Below are 18546 nucleotides of genomic sequence, written 5' to 3' on the forward strand. Positions count from 1 at the left end.
TAACAGTCATTGCGTGCTTAAAATTTTGCTAGACACTAACAAGCAACATGATCCTAACTTAGTTAATTCCTAAAACAATCCAATGTGATGGACATTGTACACACTTAAAAGATGAGGAGACTAAGGTTTAAGGAACTTGACCAGGTTTACAGAGTCATACTTTGAATCACTGACTTTTTAGCCTACTCAAATGTATTGGTTTCCAAATCTGTAATGCTGCTCTCTCCAAAGGGCAGAAACATTTATCAAGTAATAGTTCCCTTATCCCTGATAAAGAAAACATCTGCTTAAACAGATGACACCTATGACCCTTACTAAGATGATCAAAGCTCTTACAGTACTCTTTACCCTTGCAAACAGCCATAAAAAACAACACAGGCTAAGAATTCCAAAACCAGGAAAAGAGGTGTGCATGGTTTTCCTGCCAAAGTCACGTTCTGTCAGCTCTTACACCAAGACTGTGATGAGCATCACAGATACTCAGGTACAAGACATTCCCAGCAGACTCAGCTATTAGGTTTAAGCCTTAAGTGGCAGCTAGAGTAGAGTAGGATGAACTCCTTGTCACAGGTTAGGAAAGCACCTGATACTAAAAATACCTTGGACAGCCACAGTTACTGCCTGATACCATTTTTGTGCAACTCTTTGGAATTCAGCAATTCCAAAAACATACATAGACTCTCTTTTACTATAAGAATAATTTCCTCTTGGCCTAGCGCAGTGACTCACACCTGTAAGCCCAGCACTTTGGGAGGCCGAGGCTGGCGGATCACGAGGTCAGGAGATTGAGACCATCCTTGCTAACACGGTGAAACCCCGTCTCTACTAAAAATACAAAAAATTAGCCGGGTGCGGTGGCGGGCACCTGTAGTCCCAGCTACTCGGGAGGCTGAAGCAGGAGAATGGCGTGAACCCCGGAGGCGGAGCTTACAGTGAGCGGAGATTGTGCCACTGTACTACAGTCTTGGCGACAGAGTGAGACTCCGTTTCAAAAAAAAAAAAAGGAATAGCTTCCTCCTTTGCCTTCTGAGGATGAAGCCTCATCTTCCCTTACATGAAGCCCATGGTGGCTCCTCCTTATCTGGTCCCACTTTTCCCATCCACTTCATCCTGGCCACCCTGATCAAGCCAAAAGAGAGGGACAGAATAAAGAAAACCTCTGTATATAGAGGATTTCCTGTGAATAACTGAAAAGAGTAATTTGTCCTGTTATTAAGAATTATTTATATTCTACTTGAACATTCAGGAGATTTAGGATCATATCAACATTCTCTTTTCTCTCATTAATTTATGTATCAAAATCAAACCATTAGCAATCATAGAAAAGGAAAGTGTTACTAAATTCTTAAAACAATATTATCTAGTGTTATTAGAATCTATTTTAACATTATGTGAAAATGGTTTTTTTCCTCAATTTACTCAAGTGTTTCTTGTTTTTTTAGAGGATAAATTGATTGATAGGGAATATTTCAAGTTAATTTAAAACAATACCATATGACTATGCGGCCTTTAATTTCATGATGTCTTCCAAATGCATGAGGCAGTGGAAGTGCCAGGATCTTGGCAGAGAAATGTTCACTTTCTTTGTGCTATTGCTGCCTATTTCATTCTTACTACTGTCCATGGGTTGGGCTCAGAAGTATCCGTGAGCTCATGGACCCATAGATTTCATAGAATCCATACAGTTCAGTGACCATAAGCCCTTGATAAAATATCAAAACCCCTCACTTCAATCTCAAATGCTCTGAAAACCAAGAATTCAAACCCACAATCGAAATATCAAAAGGATCTTTTAAAAGGCCCAAAACAAACAATAAGAAACAAACATAGGAAACATTGCTGCACGTTAAAGACAATTTTTACAGCAGCAGAATACTGAGGGGTTGTGTCGCATGTTCACGTGCATTCACGCACAACTCACTTTATGGATGTGAAAACGTAGGCTCGGAAAAGTTCAGTACCCCTGGAAGGACTCATACAGATCTAAGCCCAGTGGCCTTTCTACATCACACCATGGTAGTAACAACACCCATTTTGACACTGAACACAAACTTACGTTGCATAGTTACAAGTATTGTTTACTGTTGCATTGAGTCCTGGGCAGAAGTTTTGTCCCAAAAATTCATTATGCTGCAAAGCCTATAACACAAGCGGGAGCAGGGCAAGGTAAACAGTTTTAAATTTCAAGAAGTTTCCAAAGAGTTATCACAATCATGCCCTCTGAGTTTAATCTTTATTGTTATTTCTGAAAACATATTCACAGTCTTTGTCTCACTAAACCAACTAATGTTATTTTCCCTGGCAATCAAGAAGCCTAGGGCTGGAATTTTGGCTTCCAATACAAAAGAAGTAAAGTATTTGGCCAAAGCGGGAGACCTCTGGCTATATTACACCGTAGCTCCTTCCTCCTTCTCTCCCGAATTTTGTAACTCCATAAACATTCTAATTAAAACGATACAGTGGTGCTCAATGAATATTGTTAATTTACAGTGACAATCTTTTGTTCTTGTTTGTTTTCATTAGAACCAGTTGTAATTTCTGGAAGTTAGAAGCTTGGTTATACTATACTAAGACACAGACAATTTACTTTGGAGTTAGTGAGCTTGCAAAAGTCAATATGACTATGCTTATTATATGGTCTTTGTTCTTCTAATTTTCCTTTCATTATAAACATATGTATTCTAGTCTCCCATCTCTCATTTATTTCCTTATTGAACTGAAACACAACAATATGTTTTTCATCAATTAGTCAATCTTTCTCCTTTACTAGGAGGTATCTCCCCACTCACAGCCCTTTAAAGGATGACTGAGGAAAATAGCAAATGACTCCCCGGCCATGTGTTAACCAAGGCTAACAGGAAATTCTCATTCCTTGCTCCTAAAAGGTTTCTGGATGGGAGACTTTCACAGCTCATGGTCAGGGCAATGAGAATAGGAAGCTCGATTTCCATTGTTCCTAGCTTGAGAACGCAGTCACAACGACGGACAAGGAAGACCTACCGTAAATCCATATCGTGGAATGCTGAAGTACTGAAGCCATGACAGCCAAGATGCAATGGTTGTGAGATTGACCAACAGACCCGAAAAAATCTACAAAAAGCAAATACTAAGAGTCAGGACTGCTTGAGTAATTTCATGCAGAATTCTAGAGAATACCCTCTTCAAGTCCCTACCACTTTGTAAGTATTTCTTTTAAAACCAACTCTTTCTTGAAGTTCTTTCCACTTACTCTAGACACTCACTAAACTCTTCTCCTCTGCATGTGCACATCTCTATATAGCTGAAGTCATTTATGGTTTTAAAGGAAGAACAAAATATCTAATACATATTAAATATTCCATTTAATCGGAAGATCCTCAATTGTCAAGACTACGTACTCAACTTTATTTGTAACTGCACGCAATGGAAGGTCAAGAAGCACTGACTATTATAACGACACAACCACTATGTGTGCTCACCAATACACCTGGCATTGGAAGAACCTATACCAGATCAACCCTGAGCATCACACGCCCACCACACTTCACATAAGATTTGTTATTTACAAAGGTTTGCAGTCTATATCCCTATGACTTTAGCAAGGATATGAGGTTGTGAATGCAGGCTTAACATAACCCAAAGTCTAGAACTGATACAGAGTATAATGTGGCAAGAGGCAGAGTATAAACAGGATTAGTGCTATCATTTAAAGCCGTCAAAAAGTAGTAGCACAATGGAGATGCCAGGAAGACCTGCTGAAGATTGACAAGAGAACTAATTGCCACTACAAGCATACCGGTATATGCATAACAATGATGATGTTGCTGGTATGACTATATATATTCAGACTTGACCTGACCAAGTGCTTAGCATATAACACAGCCATCTCTGAGTAAAATACAGTTTTATGACTAGTTTTTAATGTTCTGTGTAGAAATCCTTAAAAAACAATAAATCAACCAAAACATTTGTATTTGCTGGATGACAGTATGGGAAATATAAACAAGCCTTATCACTTCCTCATTAATGTTTGCATTGGTAGTTTTCAAGTCCAGAAACGGAAGAATTAAACTCTGGCAAGAGTTTGTGCTAATTATTTTTATTTAAAGACATCTACTCCTACTCTAGCAGACACGACATGTTCCTGTCAAGTATGATGTTGAAGGGGAAAAAATGTAACTGGTTTCGTTCAACTGTTGATTCCTCTAAGTGCAAAATTTAGGGGCATGTAAGATTAGAATTAAGTAACCATTAAAAAAAAAAAGATAAGCAGAAACATATTGAATGTCAGGAACAAAACCCAGAAAAGAGGTACTTAGTAGTGTGTGAACGCTCCAATTTTCCAATATTTTTAAAACACTCTTTTTCAAAATACAAGAGGGAACCAAAATAGACCGCTCACACCATACTCTGTTCTGCTTCTTATGAGGCTTAACATGTGTCTTGGAAAACAGTATTATAAATCCAACCAAACCATCTCTGCTGGTGGGTAAACAAGCTAGCAGTTCAATGTTGTATGTGGGAACTTTTAAAACAGAAATTAAAAATGTAAAAAAAAAATAAGCTAGCAGTTCTCTAACACCAGCATGAAAGTCAGGCAAATAATCCGTCATTCTCAAGAGAATCTGCCGATCAAATGTTTTCTGGTTTTTGAAATTCCAATTTATTAAGGTTTCATAATATATCACCAAGAAACACTTTTTAAAAGCTCATTAGTAACAATATTAACTAAAATTATTGGAACTACATTAGAACGTAGCAAAAAAGGTTGGATAAGGGTAAAGAGGAAAGTTAGTACATTCTCTAACATAATGTATTTCAGTAGATGGCCTTGAAGCAGAGTCCCATTTACAGAATCCTCAAAACAGGTTTCACATGACAAGTGAATGTGCAGGAAGAAATGAAGGAAAAAAACAATTCCTCCTCAGAGGAAACACAGTTCAGACTCACCATCATAAACACAAAACAGATGGTCATGAGAAGTGTTGCTACGGAAACCACACTCTGACCTGCTGCTATGGCCAGTGCCATGGAACTGGCCGAATAAGCCACCATCATAAGGGTAAACATCATAATGAAGAAGGCGTCTGCCGTTGGCTTCAATCCTTAGTCAGAAAGAGAAGAAGTAGTTAACCCAACTGCCTAGGTCACCATATGTTTGGGATTGCTTATTGTGCAAATTTAACACTAATATTTTGAGAAACTAGTAATCAGAATGAAAAAAAGTCATCCACTCTCCAACCACCCTGGGTCTCCAGTGTTGTTTCCGTCCATGTAAGTGCATGAAGTTCTCACAGAACTGCATAAGCACTGGTCCTTATAACACTTATGTGCCATTATGTATAATTATGAACAATTTCTGAGTTCCTGAAGTACAACCAGCCAAAATTCAACTGCCTTCTCTTTTCACAGGAAACTCATCAATAGCACATTCATTTGCCCATACGTCCCCACATTACTCATTGTGTGCTGTAACTGTGTGAGTGAAGGGACTGGGACGATCGGGATGGCATGACCTCACAATGGTTGTAGTGTCTGGGGGAGGAGTAGGGGGCCTCCATAACCCAAGCCTCCCTAGACAGATTACCACATCACTCTGGATTGAAATGGGACTAAATTAAGTTTCATAAACTGCTTTCTAAACTGTAGTGAGCTAATCCTGTAGGTCATACAATCTGAAGATTTGAAACAGCCACAAGAACACCAATCAGGAGTCTGGAGATCTAGATCCTAACCCTGATTGTTTAGGACACACCTATTATTTGTCAAATGGAAGGTTTAAGCTCAATCAGTAGTTCTTATCTTGTAGTGTCAAAATAGATATTTCTGGGGGTTGTGTGTGTGTGTGTGCATGTATCAGTGAAATATATGGAAATCAGATGCAAGGAGCCTGGAGTGAAGCCTGAGCATAATGCACAAATGAATCTCCACATCTATCAAACAAGTATTTTTTTTTAATTAACAAGTCCCAAAAGTCACTGTCTTTCTCTCATTAAAGAAGCAGGGATGGAGAATATATATTAAATAAATACATATATATATTTAATCATTCCATATATCTCTAAGAGATTAAATATATTTAATCATTCTATATATCTCTAAGAGTGTGTGTGTGTGTGTGTGTGTGTATAGAGAGAGAGAGAGAGACAGAGAGAGAGAGAGAGAGAGAGAAAGAGAGAGAGAGAAAAAAAACATAGATAGGCTATAAATATCCCAGCTTCTCCAGCATAGTCTCAAAGTTTTATAAATTCTTTCCATGTTTGTGTATAACACAAGCATCTCTCAGTATAGTTTTATAAGTGGTTTTACAAGTTCAGGCTGGGCACGTCAGCTCATTCCTGTAATGCCAGCACTTTGGGAGGTTGAGGTAGGAGGGCTACTTGAGGCCAGGAGTGTAAGACCAGCCTGGGCAACACAGTGAGACCCTATCTTTACCAAAAACTCCATCTTTATGTGTGCCTGTAGTCCTATCTACTCAGAGGCTGAGGTAGGAGGATCACTGGAGCCCAGGAGGTTGAGGCTGCTGTGAGATATGATCACCACCGCACTCCAGCCTGGGTGACAGAGCAAGACCCTGTCTCAAAAAAACAAAACAAAGCAAACAAACAAAAAAGTTCAGTTGGGAAACAGTCTCGACAAAAATAGTTGACAGTGAACAACTATTTCAGAGAGCGCAAAATGGACAAGCGTTTCCTTTTCTCATGGTTTGGTTTATATAAAGTTTTGAGAACCAAAAACATGCTTGCGAGGCACAACTGATTTCACCCATAGGCAAGACTAAAGACATGTCCTTTTTTGTTTTGTTACTTACTTACCTAACATGAAGTACACTATACAGGTAAATATAATACTTGGTAACATCCTCATGGGTAATAAATCAGATAACAGTTTTCCAAAAAAATAAGATGACACTCTGTAGTATCCGCTGATGTATTCATGTCTACAGAACAAAAATACATATCATACATCCCAGATTAGTTTAAGAAGCCACAGAGCAGGCTAGACTGCCTGTTATAGACCTGTGCTGACAGCAGGGGTGAAACAAGCCAGTTTCCCACATCATCAGAGCTAGACCCACTATGCATGCCCATGAACACCTTGGGTGCCAGCCTGCCTGGGACAGCATCCCATGAAGCTCTGTGCACAGCCCCTCTTCTCATGACACAATTCCCTCCTATTGCTCTTTCTAGCTCCTGAACACTCAGTCCAGGGGAACAGATTCCACATATCCTCCCTCTCTTCAAAGAATGCTTTTCCTTCTTCAATGCTGGCTTTCCTTGAAGAACAGCACTTCAGTAGCTGATTTTGATAGGAATAGAAGCTTTTCTTTTTCCCTATTTCTGGTTAGGAAGGTGGCCTGTTATTCTCCAAGTCCCCCAGTGCAGCTTCAGATCACTAAGCTCTTCTTACCTCTTCTACTCTCAAGTTAAAAAAAGAAAAAGACCTTCCTTCTCTCTCTCTTTTTTTTTTTTTTTGAGATGGAGTCTTGCTCTTTTGCCCAGGCTGGAGTGCAGTGGTGCAATCTCGGCTCACTGCAACCTCCGCCTTCTGGGTTCAAGCAATTCTCCTGCCTCAGCCTCCTGAGTAGCTGGGATTACAGGAGCAAGCCACTATGTCTGGCTAAATTTTTGTATTTTTTTAGTGGAGACGGGGTTTCACCAAGTTGGCCAGGCTGGTCTCAAACTCTGACCTTGTGATCCGCCCGCCTCAGCCTCCCAAAGCACTGGGATTACAGGTGTGAACCACCGTGCCCACCCGAAAAAGACCTTCTTTCAATGATCATGTCTTCCAGCCATACATCCCTGTCAACTATCAAATTGTAATCTTTCCTCTTCCTGACATCTTTCTCCCACAATTCCAAACTCTTCCACCTCCTTCATGCTTCCCCTTTCTAATAATTCTTACATGCGACATGTACATTTGGGCAAATGTGATCCATCCTTGAAAAATACCCAGCCTGGGAAACATAGTGAGACTTTGTCTCTACAAAAAATTTAAAAAAAAAAAAAAAAAAAAAAAAAATAGCCAGGAGGCCCAGTGCAGTGGCTCACACCTGTAATCCCAGTGCTTTCAGAGGCCAAGGCAGGTGGATCACCTGAGGTCAGGAGTTTGAAACCAGCCTGGCCAACATGGCAAAACCCCGTCCCTACTAAAAATACAAAAAAATTAGCTGGATGTGGTGGCGGGTGTCTGTAATCCCAGGTACTTGGGAGGCTGAGGCAGGAGAATTGCTTGAACCTGGGAGGCGGAGGTTGCAGTGAGCCAAGATCGCACCATTGCACTCCAGCCTAGGAGACAGAGCAAAACTCAATCTCAAAAAAAAAAAAAAAAAAAAAAAATTGCTAGGCATGCCAGTTATTCAGGAGGCTGAGGTGGGAAGACTGCATAAGCCCCGCAGGCCAACACAGCAATGAGCCATGATCATGTCTCTGGACTCCAGCCTGGGCGACAAAGCAAGACCCTGTTTCAAAAAACAAAAAAAAAAGGGGGGGGGGGAAATAATACAAGAAATTAAACCAGTCTGCTCTTTACTGTAAGAATGCCTTCTAATGGCTCATGCCACTTCCCTGGTCCACTGAGGGCTAAGCATGGTCACATTCTTTGTCAACTTAATCTCCCCACTTCCAAGTTGCTGCTTAATCTCTACCAAGCCCCTCAAACTTTTCTTGTGAAGGTCATCAGTATTTACTAAAAACAAAAGATACTTTTCAGTCCCTTTATTGCTTGCTTTCTCCAACATTTGGATTTTCTGACCGTACTCAAATCTAGAAAAACTCTTTTCTCTGGATATCAGGTCCCAAAGGCTCAGGATTTTCTTCCCTATCCCTGGCTGCTTTTTCTCAATTAATATTGGTAATCCCTATACATATTTTCAAAACATCATGTTGCACATGATCAATATACACAATTTTTATTCATCAATTTAAAAATAAATTTTAAAAAAATACTGGTAATCCTCAGGATCCCATCCTTGGCCCCCAACTCCAGATGTGATCAGTCTAACCAACAGCCCCTGCGGCTGGACAGCCCTGTTCCCAGAACAAAGACCTACTCACATGAAGAGCTTCTTCTCTACCACAAAGAGTTCCACGGCCGACACGCTGCTGAAACACTGGTTGGTCGTCAGAAAGAAGAGAACCCCGGCTCTGCCATGAAAAGGGGAACCAAAGCACCACAGTCAACTCAGCATTCTTAGATAGATTTTCTACCCACAAAACTCTTTCATAAATGACAGTGTATAAAGTTAGGCAGGAAAAAAGGGAAACTGTTCTGGTTAAAACGGGGAAGCGTGAACCCCATCAAGCCTCTCCCCATCTCTTATGTCTCCACAGTGGTACCCATAGGACTACATATTATAGCTCATTTTGAAATTCACAGTCTTGGATTGTTGTGGACTAAATTGCATCTCCTCCCACCAAAATTCATATGTTGAAGCCCCAACCCCCAATGTGATGGTATTTGAAGATGGGTCCTTTGGAAAGTAATTAGGTTCAGATGAGGTTCCAGGATAGGGAGGTGGGGAGAGTGTAATGGGAACAGCGTCCTAATAGGAAGAGACACCAGCTGCTCTGCCACACAAGGAACAGCAAGAAGGCAGGTCTGCAAGCCAGGAAGAGGGCCCTCACCAGAACCCAGCAATGCTGGCATCCTGATCTCAGACTTTCAGACTAGAACTGAGAGAAAATACCTTTCTATTGTTTAAGCCACTTGCTTTACGGTATTTTGGTATGGCAACCAGGCCAACACATAATTTTAACTAACAAAAATGCCAAGTACCATTCCTAATGTACAAACAGAAAAGTGGTAAGCTAAATAAAGTCTGCAAAGATTAAGATATTCAATTAGTCACTTTGATTTTAAAGTTGAACAAAGAATGTAAGTCATGTGGAAGCAAAATGAAAGACAGTGAAGGGAACCCTCAATCAACCCCTTATTATACGCATAATCTACATGCACCACACCACCATCAGCAGGGCCGTGACATTATCCTTGACATGCTAAGACAGCCAGCAGTCTATGAGGTTTCCAGAGTGCTCAGAGGAAACCAAGTGGCACTTACTGATAAAGAAAAATCTAATTTGTGTGTCGTAATAAAAAGGAACACTATTAGTGCTTGTTTCTCAATGAAGTAATTGAGATTTAAAAAGGAAAATGTTGGCCGGGTGTGGTGGCTCATGCCTGTAATCCCAGCACTTTGGGAGGCTGAGGCAGGAGGATCACGAGGTCATGAGTTCAAGACCAGCCTAACCAACATGGTGAAACCCTGTCTCTACTAAAAATACAAAAATTAGCCAGGCGTGGTGGCGGGTGCCTGTAGTCCCAGCTACTCAGGAGGCTGAGGCAGGAGAATCGCTTGAACCTGGGACGTGGAGGTTGCAGTGAGCTGAGATTGCACCACTGCACTCCAGCCTGGGCAACAAAGCGAGACACTGTCTCAAAAAAAATAAATAAATAAATAAAAAGGAAAATGCTAAGTTAATCTACACTTTGATACAAATATGAATTTTATGAAGGCATGCCAACATCCCTGAAACACCATAAGAAAACGATATAATTGACAGTGAAGGTGTGAGTTGAAACTGAAAAAGAGGTAAGTGACACATCATTTAAATGGCGTAAAAGGAAGAGAACATTTTTAAAACTGCAAACCCAAGTGAATAACACAATTACACTGAAAGAAAAAAAAAAAAGAGTCCATAGATACCTAAAGAACAAAGATCTAAGGGAACAGGCTAGGGTCTTTTTTGTTTTATTTTATTTTTAGAGACAGAGTTGCCCTCAGTCACCCAGGCTAGAGTATAGTGGCATGATCATAAACTCACTGCAACTGAGTTGAACTCCTGGCCTCAAGCAATCCTCCCACCTTGGCCTCCCAAAGCACTGCAGTTACAAGCGTAAGCCATGGTGCCCAGACAGAACAGTTTTAAAAGTATTTACATATAATTAAAATGAATGAAAAATAGCCAGGCCTGGTAGACATGCAGTAATCTCACTTTCTGCACACAAATAAACCTAATATCAAGTAAAAAGCTAATTTCAGAACATGGAACATAGCAAAGATTCAATTCAATTTGTTGTCCTGTATCTATCAGTACAGTAATGTTCATAATGATTCTGAAAAAGTAGACAATGGAAACATTCCTTCAAAATCCTAAGAAAATTTATTTTAAACACAGCTTTTTCTTATTAAGGAAGAAAATTCATTCTAATTCTTTCAAGGTAGTAAACCATATCTGTTATATCTACTTATTGGTCTGAATATTTTTTATTTTGATTTTTAAATTATAAATTGGCATATTATGGTTGTATATATTTGTGGGGTACCAAGTGATATGATTCATGAATCATAAGTGTGAAATAATTAAATCAAGCTAATTATCACATCCATTGCCTCAAACATTTATTTTTTGTGGTAAAAGTATCTTAAAATTTAGCTATTCTGAAATTTATGTTATTATTTACTGTGTTCACCACATCGTGCAATGTTATCTCCAAAGAAAAATCCTTATTCCTCCTGTGTAGCTGAGGTCTTGCACCTTTTGACCATCATCTCTCCGTTCCCCACACCCCTCCAGCCTCTGGTAACCACCATTCTGTCTCTTTCACTTCCATTGTTTCAGATTCCATGTTAAATGAGATTATGTGACACTTCTGTGCTTAGCTTTCTGTGTCTGGCTAATTTCACTTGGCTTAATATTCTCCAGTTCCATCCATGTTATTGCAAATGACAAAATTTCTTTTGTTTTCCCTTGTGTATATATACCACATTTTCTGTATCACATCAGACCCTTAGGCTGATTCCGTATCTTGGCTATTGTGAACAATGCTGTAATAAATATGAGGGTGCAGAAATTTCTTCGACAAACTGCTTTCACATCTTTGGGGTAAATATCTCGAAGTGAGATGACTGGATCCAAATACTATTTTTAAAGTATGTCTTTTCCCTTAATATACACTGATTTGTTTAGCTATCACCACAACTCTGTAAAGCAGTTATTCCAGAGGTAGCTATTAATGCAAAGATGCTCATACTCTACCTATGATTAAAACCCAGTTTCTCAGTCACACAGGTTAGAGAAAGAGCAGAGAGTGCTTTCCTCTCTCAGAGAATTCATCCCCAAAGAAGAGAACTAAACCACTGGCCTCCAAGCAGTTTTAAATTATGAAGTACTAATATTCACCCCTGAACAAAACTTTGAGAACCTGTTTCCAGAGATGATGCTGAAACATTTTTTCCTAATCAATAAATCATTAATCATCCCAGGAGGGATTAAATCATACACACAGGCCACTTTAATGTAGTCCAAATGCTTATTTAAAAAACGATAGTGGGGTCAATGGGAGGCCGTGGGAGGAAGAACATCAGGAAAAATAGCTAATGCATACTGGGCTTAACACCAAGGTGATGGATTGATAGGTATAGCAAACCACCATGGCACACATTTAGCTATGTAACAAACCTGCACATCCTGCACATGTACCCTAGAGCTTTGGAAAAAAAATGATAGCAAGCTTAAGTCAAAAATACAAATTATGAGCCCAGGAGTTCAAAGCTGCAGTGAGCTATGACTGCACTACTGCACACCAGCCTGGGCAATATTGTGAGATTCTGTTTCAAAAACAAACAAATTACAATAAGATGAATGCCTTATTTCTCCAGAAAACATCTGAAGAAACACCTGAAGTTTTTCTTTATTTCTCTGGATTTTTCTACCAAGAGCTTTAATGGCCAGATTTTCAGTCCTCTTTAAAGTTCCAGTTGAGGACCAGGTTACTCCATGTACTCCATGTCCTTTCCAAATGCTTCCTCCTGCACAATATAAAAGGCCCACAGCCTTTAGATCCTCTGATATATTCTGTGCTGGGTTAAGAAATGGCATCGACATGGGACACAAACCGTCAACTACTAGCAAGTCTGGAAATAATCCAGATACCTCAGGCCTCAGAAAAAGGAAAAGCATGAACAGTGACATCACTCTGGTAAACTGCTGTTTAATAATAGTCTCGTTGTAGAGTGACACTATCTGATTCCGTACAAAATAATTTATTTTACTTGAGTGATGAATCCACTTTTATGCTTATTCTTTAAAAAACAATCAGCCTTTTCCAGACATCAAAATAGTAAAATGGGGATGCTACCATCCACCTCCTCTAAATCACGTGGTGGTAACCTGAGACTATGGACAGCAAGCACTACGGAGCACAGTATCTGCCACAAGTGTTCTCCATACATGAAATAACCAGAACTCTGAGGGCTGTGAAATTCCTGAGTGCTTACGTTCAGAACGCAACATATCAATAAAAAGTCTCCTCATAAAATGAGGTTTTAAAGAGCCCATTGTGACTGAAACTAGGTAAGGATCACAACACTAACAAAAGTGCTAACCATGTAACAGGAAAAGCTGAGTCCCACCCCCACCATACCCCTAAGTCAAACACATACATTAAAAAAGTGACAGATATTAGTCCACAGGCAACAAAAGAAGAAACAGATCAACTGGACTACATCAAAATTAAAAATGTTTATGCATCGAAGAACACTGTCAACACTGAAAAGACAACCCAGGGAGTGGGGAAAAATATCTGCAAATCATGTATCTGATAAGGGATTAGTATCTCCTCAAAACTATAAAGCACTCCTACAACTCGACAACAAAAAAACAAACAATTCCATTTTAAAATGGGCAAAGGACTTGAATAGACATTTCTCCGAAGATCCAGTGGGTCTCTACTGTTTAAAAGGGAGAAAAAGAAAAGTGTTGGTAAGGACATGGAGAGACTGGAACTCTTGTACACTGCTGGTAAGAATGTAAAATGGTACGGCCACTGTGGAAGACAGTACAGTAGTTCCTCAGAAAAATTAACAGAATGATTATATGACCCAGAAATTCTAATTCTGGGTATATATCTGAATAACTGAAAGCAGGAACTAAAATAGTTTTTTGGGGGGGGGTTTGTTTGTTTTTTTAAGAGACAGGGTCGAACTCTGTCACCCCAGGCTGGACTGCAGTGGTGCAATCATAGCTCATGGCTCACTGCAGCCTAGAACTCCTGGGCTCAAGCAATCCTTCCACCTCAGTCTCCCAAGTAGCTGGGACTACAGACACATGCCACCACACCTGGCTGAAAGAGATCTCTGTGCGCCTAGGGAGCACTGTTTACAACAGCCAAAAGGTGAAAGCAACCCAAGTTTCCATCAATAGATGAATGGAAAAACAAAATGTGGTATGCACATACAATGGAATATTATTCAACCTTACAAAGGAAAGAAATCTGACACACGCCACATGAATGAGCCATAAAGACAACATGCTAAAGGAAATAAGCCAGTTACCAATGAACATCCACTGTATGATTCCACTTATGTGAGGGTCTTAGAGTAGTCAGGTTCAGAGACAGAAAGTAGAATGATGACTGCCAGGGGTTAGGAGAGGCAGATGTGAGATGGGAAGTTATTGCTTAATGGGTACAGATATTCCATTTGAGAAGATGAAAAGAATTCTAGAGCTCAATGGTGGTGATAGTTGCACAACAATGTAAATGTACTTAATGCCACTGAATGGTATATTTAAAAATAATTGGGCCAGGTGGAGTGGCTCGTGCCTGTAATTCCAGCACTTTGGGAGCTCAAGGTGGGCGGACCCACCTGAGGTCAGGAGTTCAAAGCCAGCCTGGCCAACATGGTGCGACCCCGTCTCTACTAAAAATACAAAAATTAGCTGGGCATGGTGGTGGGTGCCTGTAGTCCCAGCTACGCGGGAGGCTGAGGCAGGAGAATTGCTTGAACCCGGTGGGTGGAGATTGCAGTGGGCTAAGATTGCGCCAGTGCACTCCAGCCTGGGCAACAGAGCATGACTCTGTCTCAAAAATAAACTGACTCATCCTACCCTCAATAAAAGAATGACATTTACACTATACTTGTCTTAAACTCAAATTCTTAATGGATTTTCGTAAGATTGAAAAAAGTAACAGCACTTTCTTAAAATCAAGATCCAAACATTTACTTACCTGTTCTGGATTCCAGTAGAATCATTGTTTAGCCCAAAGTAAATGGCACCTATAACCAGTCCCAGTATGACTGTGACAATGATCTTTTCAAAAAGAAAAATGCAAAAAAAAAAGGAAAGTTTCAATTAGAGATAAAAACTTACACACACAATTTATTAGTATAATATATATGGTTACATAATCAGATCTCGCCATTAAGATAAACACTCAATGACTTGACCAATGTCCCTGGGAGAAAATAAAATAGCATATGTTATTTAGACTGCTTCCTAAGTTAAAAATTAAGTTATCTGTGGTTTGGGGAGACTGGTAGGACACAAAGCACACTACTGGAAGAGCTGGGCTTCCTCCCATTGTACCACCCGGCAGTCAGTTCAGGGTCTGCTTCGGGTTACTGGGCTTGTGAATACCACACAGGGTAGCAGAGCAATGCAAGACTCAGCAAAGCAAAGTCCAGGTGCCTAAGAGTTTTGACCCTGAACTGAACTCTCAACCTTTGTGCCAACGAACATGAGTCATTTTATATTTCAAGAGGTTAAAGTGAAAACAGGATATCTTTATTCTTAACATTAAAAATAAATAAAAATTTTGAAGCACACATTAAAAAAATTCTAACAATGGAATTTTGCACAGTGAGGAAAGAGGGGTGAGATGGAGCCCGCCTATCCAACCTCTAGGGAGTCCACGCCTGCACTGGAAAAGTGCATTGTCACTGTCACCAAAGCATTCGGCCAGCTTTCTCTGTACACACTCTGCATGCTTCCACTACCCATCTCCTGTCACTGCTTCCTCATCGCTTCAGCCAGTGAGGCCTATAGCCAATGCTGCAGACCTAAGCTGCCAATTCTTTGCCGTTCTCACCATTCTTCACCACTCAGTAGATTTCTATAGCTCCTAAGGAGATTGGACAAACATCACTCTTGTTTCTAGGACAAAGCATCTCTTAAGGACACTTCAATAAGCAAAGGGTTAAGGGTTATGTTATCAAATAATTTATTTGAGAAAATCCTACTTATATTTACTCATGAGTTAAATATTAAAAAACAAGAAATGGGCTGGGCATGGTGGCTCATGCCTGTAATCCCAGCACTTTGGGAGGCCAACGGGGCAGATTGCCTGAGCTCAGGAGCTTGAGACCAGCCTGGGCAACATGGTGAGACTCTGTCTCTACTAAAAAAAACACACACACAAAAATGACCCAGGCATGGTGGTGTACGCCTGTAGTCCCAGCTACTCAGGAGGCTGAGGAACAAGAATCACTTGAACCCTAGAGGTGGAGGTTGCAGTGAGCCAAGATCGTACGTACCACTGCACTCCAGCCTGGGTGACAGAGTGAGACTGTCTCAAAAAATAAATTGATAAATAAATAAAAATTTTAAAAAAGGAGTGGTAATCTAAAGAAGACAAAATATCCTACCATGTCTTGGAATCATCAAAGTTAAAAAAACGAAATCTCAATACTCCAACAGTCTAGTGGTATCAAGATTTAAAGTCACTGATCAAGGACACTTTTGGCATGAAGCACACCAAACTGCAAAAACAGTACCATGATCTGTGATAACTAGTTTGTGAAGAATCTAGTACGGAAAGAACATTATTTCAATATTTCTACTTATGAGATGTCTTTTAAAATTCACTTAGAAATTTTGGGGGGAAATCCATTATGCTGGCATATTTTCATTACCCTCAGAATATACTTCAACAGACCCAGCTTCCAAAATAAATGCAGATGACTGTATCCACATGCATGTATGCATGTGCATACAAGAGTCTATATTTTCACATAGTAAAACTTTTAAGAACATTCAATTCAGGATTTTTTTTTTTTTTTGAGATGGAGTCTTGCACTGTTGCCCCAGCTGGAGTGCAGTGGCACAATCTTGGCTCACTGCAACCTCCACTTCCAGGGTTCAAGCGAATCTCCTGCCTCAGCCTCCCCAGCAACTAGGATTACATGTGCCAGCCACCAAGCCCGGCTAATTTTTTGTACGTTTAGTAGAAATGGGGTTTCACTATGTTGGCCAGGCTGGTCTCAAACTCCTGACCTCATGATCCGCCCACCTTGGCCTCCCGAAGCGCTGGGATTACATGCATAAGCCACCATGCCCAACCCAGACTTTTCAAACTAAACATTCCACAGGCTTTGTCAAGTTTTCATTCAAACTTGTTATCTTATACTAACACTGAGTGTTATGATTAAGATGTTTCCTAAAAGTTTCAAAGTTCTAAAAATGTTTTCAAAGTCAGCTTTCAAACATATTGACAAAATAATCAATCCTGTAACCTTGGCATGCTTTTATAAGGTGTGTCTGTGTTATTCTTTCTGGCATTAAAGAAAGGAAAACAAACACACAAACTAAACAATGCACAATGGAGTGCACAGACCCCATCTGCTTCCAAGTTCAGCTGTTCAGGAAACACTTGGCACCTTAAATGAACATGAAATCTTCTCATACAGATAATGCATTCATTCTAAGATTTTCCAAATACAACCTTTGGTAGCTGCATTATCAGAGGCCAAATTTGAATCATATAAAGAAATAACTAGTTCAAGCCAAAGTGCAGCTGTAAAGCAACAGATACAAGATTTATCAGCAGAGAATCATAAAACATTTTAACAACTCAATTTTCAAGAACTCTGAATTAAAACATACAAAATTATAAACCTTAAATCAGGAATCATTAAGCTACAGCCCACTGATCAAATAGGGCCAGCCACCTATCTTTGTTCACCCACAAGCTAAGAATGGTTTTTTACTTTATTTTTTATTATTTTTTAGAGACAAGGTCTCACTCTGTCACTCAGGCTGGAGTGCAGTGGTGTAATCATAGCTCACTGAAGCCTCAAAACTTCTGGTCTCAAGCAATCCTTCCACCTCAGCCTTTTGAGTAGCTAGGTCTACAGACATGCACCACCACACCTAGCTCATTTTACTAATCGTTGAATAAAAAGTCAAAAAGAATAATATTTCTCACAATATAAAATTTATATGAAATTCAAATTTCAGTGCCCATGTATAATGTTTTATTGGAATAAAATGAAAGTTACCTTTTTTTTTTTTTTTAAAGAGGTCTTGGCTGGACACGGTGACTCATACCTGTAATCCCAGCACTGTGGGAGGCCGAAGTGGGTGGACTCACCGGAGGTCAGGAGTTCGAAGCCAGCCTGGCCAACATAGTGTAATCCTGTCTCTACTAAAAATAAAAAAATTAGCTTGGCATGGTGGCAGGTGCTTGTAGTCCCAGCTACTTGGAAGGCTGAGGCAGGAGAATTGCTTGAACCCAGGAGGCGGAGGTTACAGTGAGCCGACACCACACCACTGCATTCCAGCCTGGGCAACAGAGCATGACTCTCTCTCAAAAAAAAAAAAAAAAAAAAAAAGATAGGGTCTTGTTTTATTGCCCAGGCTGTTCTCACACTCTTGGCCTCAAGCATCCTTCTGCTTTGGTCTCCCAAAGTGCTGGGATTATAGGCATGAACCACTGCACCTAGCCAGCCTTTCATTTATTATCGGAATACTGCCATATTTGTTTATTTATGTTATTAGCTATGGCTGC

General features: G+C 40.0%; 1 protein-coding gene across 15 annotated transcripts in view; it reads right to left on the reverse strand.

Annotated features, from left to right (window-relative positions):
* The window catches only part of ABCG2 (ATP binding cassette subfamily G member 2), a 141039-nt gene that overhangs the window by 2229 nt on the left and 120264 nt on the right, over positions 1 to 18546 (reverse strand). For all 15 annotated transcript variants that reach the window (XM_015138720.3, XM_078001419.1, XM_015138722.3 and 12 more), the window contains 6 exon segments: positions 14989 to 15071; positions 9036 to 9125; positions 6795 to 6919; positions 4930 to 5084; positions 3001 to 3090; positions 2057 to 2139 (listed from right to left, as the gene is read on the reverse strand). In XM_015138720.3, coding sequence (XP_014994206.2) covers positions 2057 to 2139; positions 3001 to 3090; positions 4930 to 5084; positions 6795 to 6919; positions 9036 to 9125; positions 14989 to 15071 — 626 coding nt within the window.

The sequence above is a fragment of the Macaca mulatta genome, chromosome 5 (genome assembly GCF_049350105.2).
Source record: "Macaca mulatta isolate MMU2019108-1 chromosome 5, T2T-MMU8v2.0, whole genome shotgun sequence".
NCBI lineage: Eukaryota > Metazoa > Chordata > Mammalia > Primates > Cercopithecidae > Macaca > Macaca mulatta.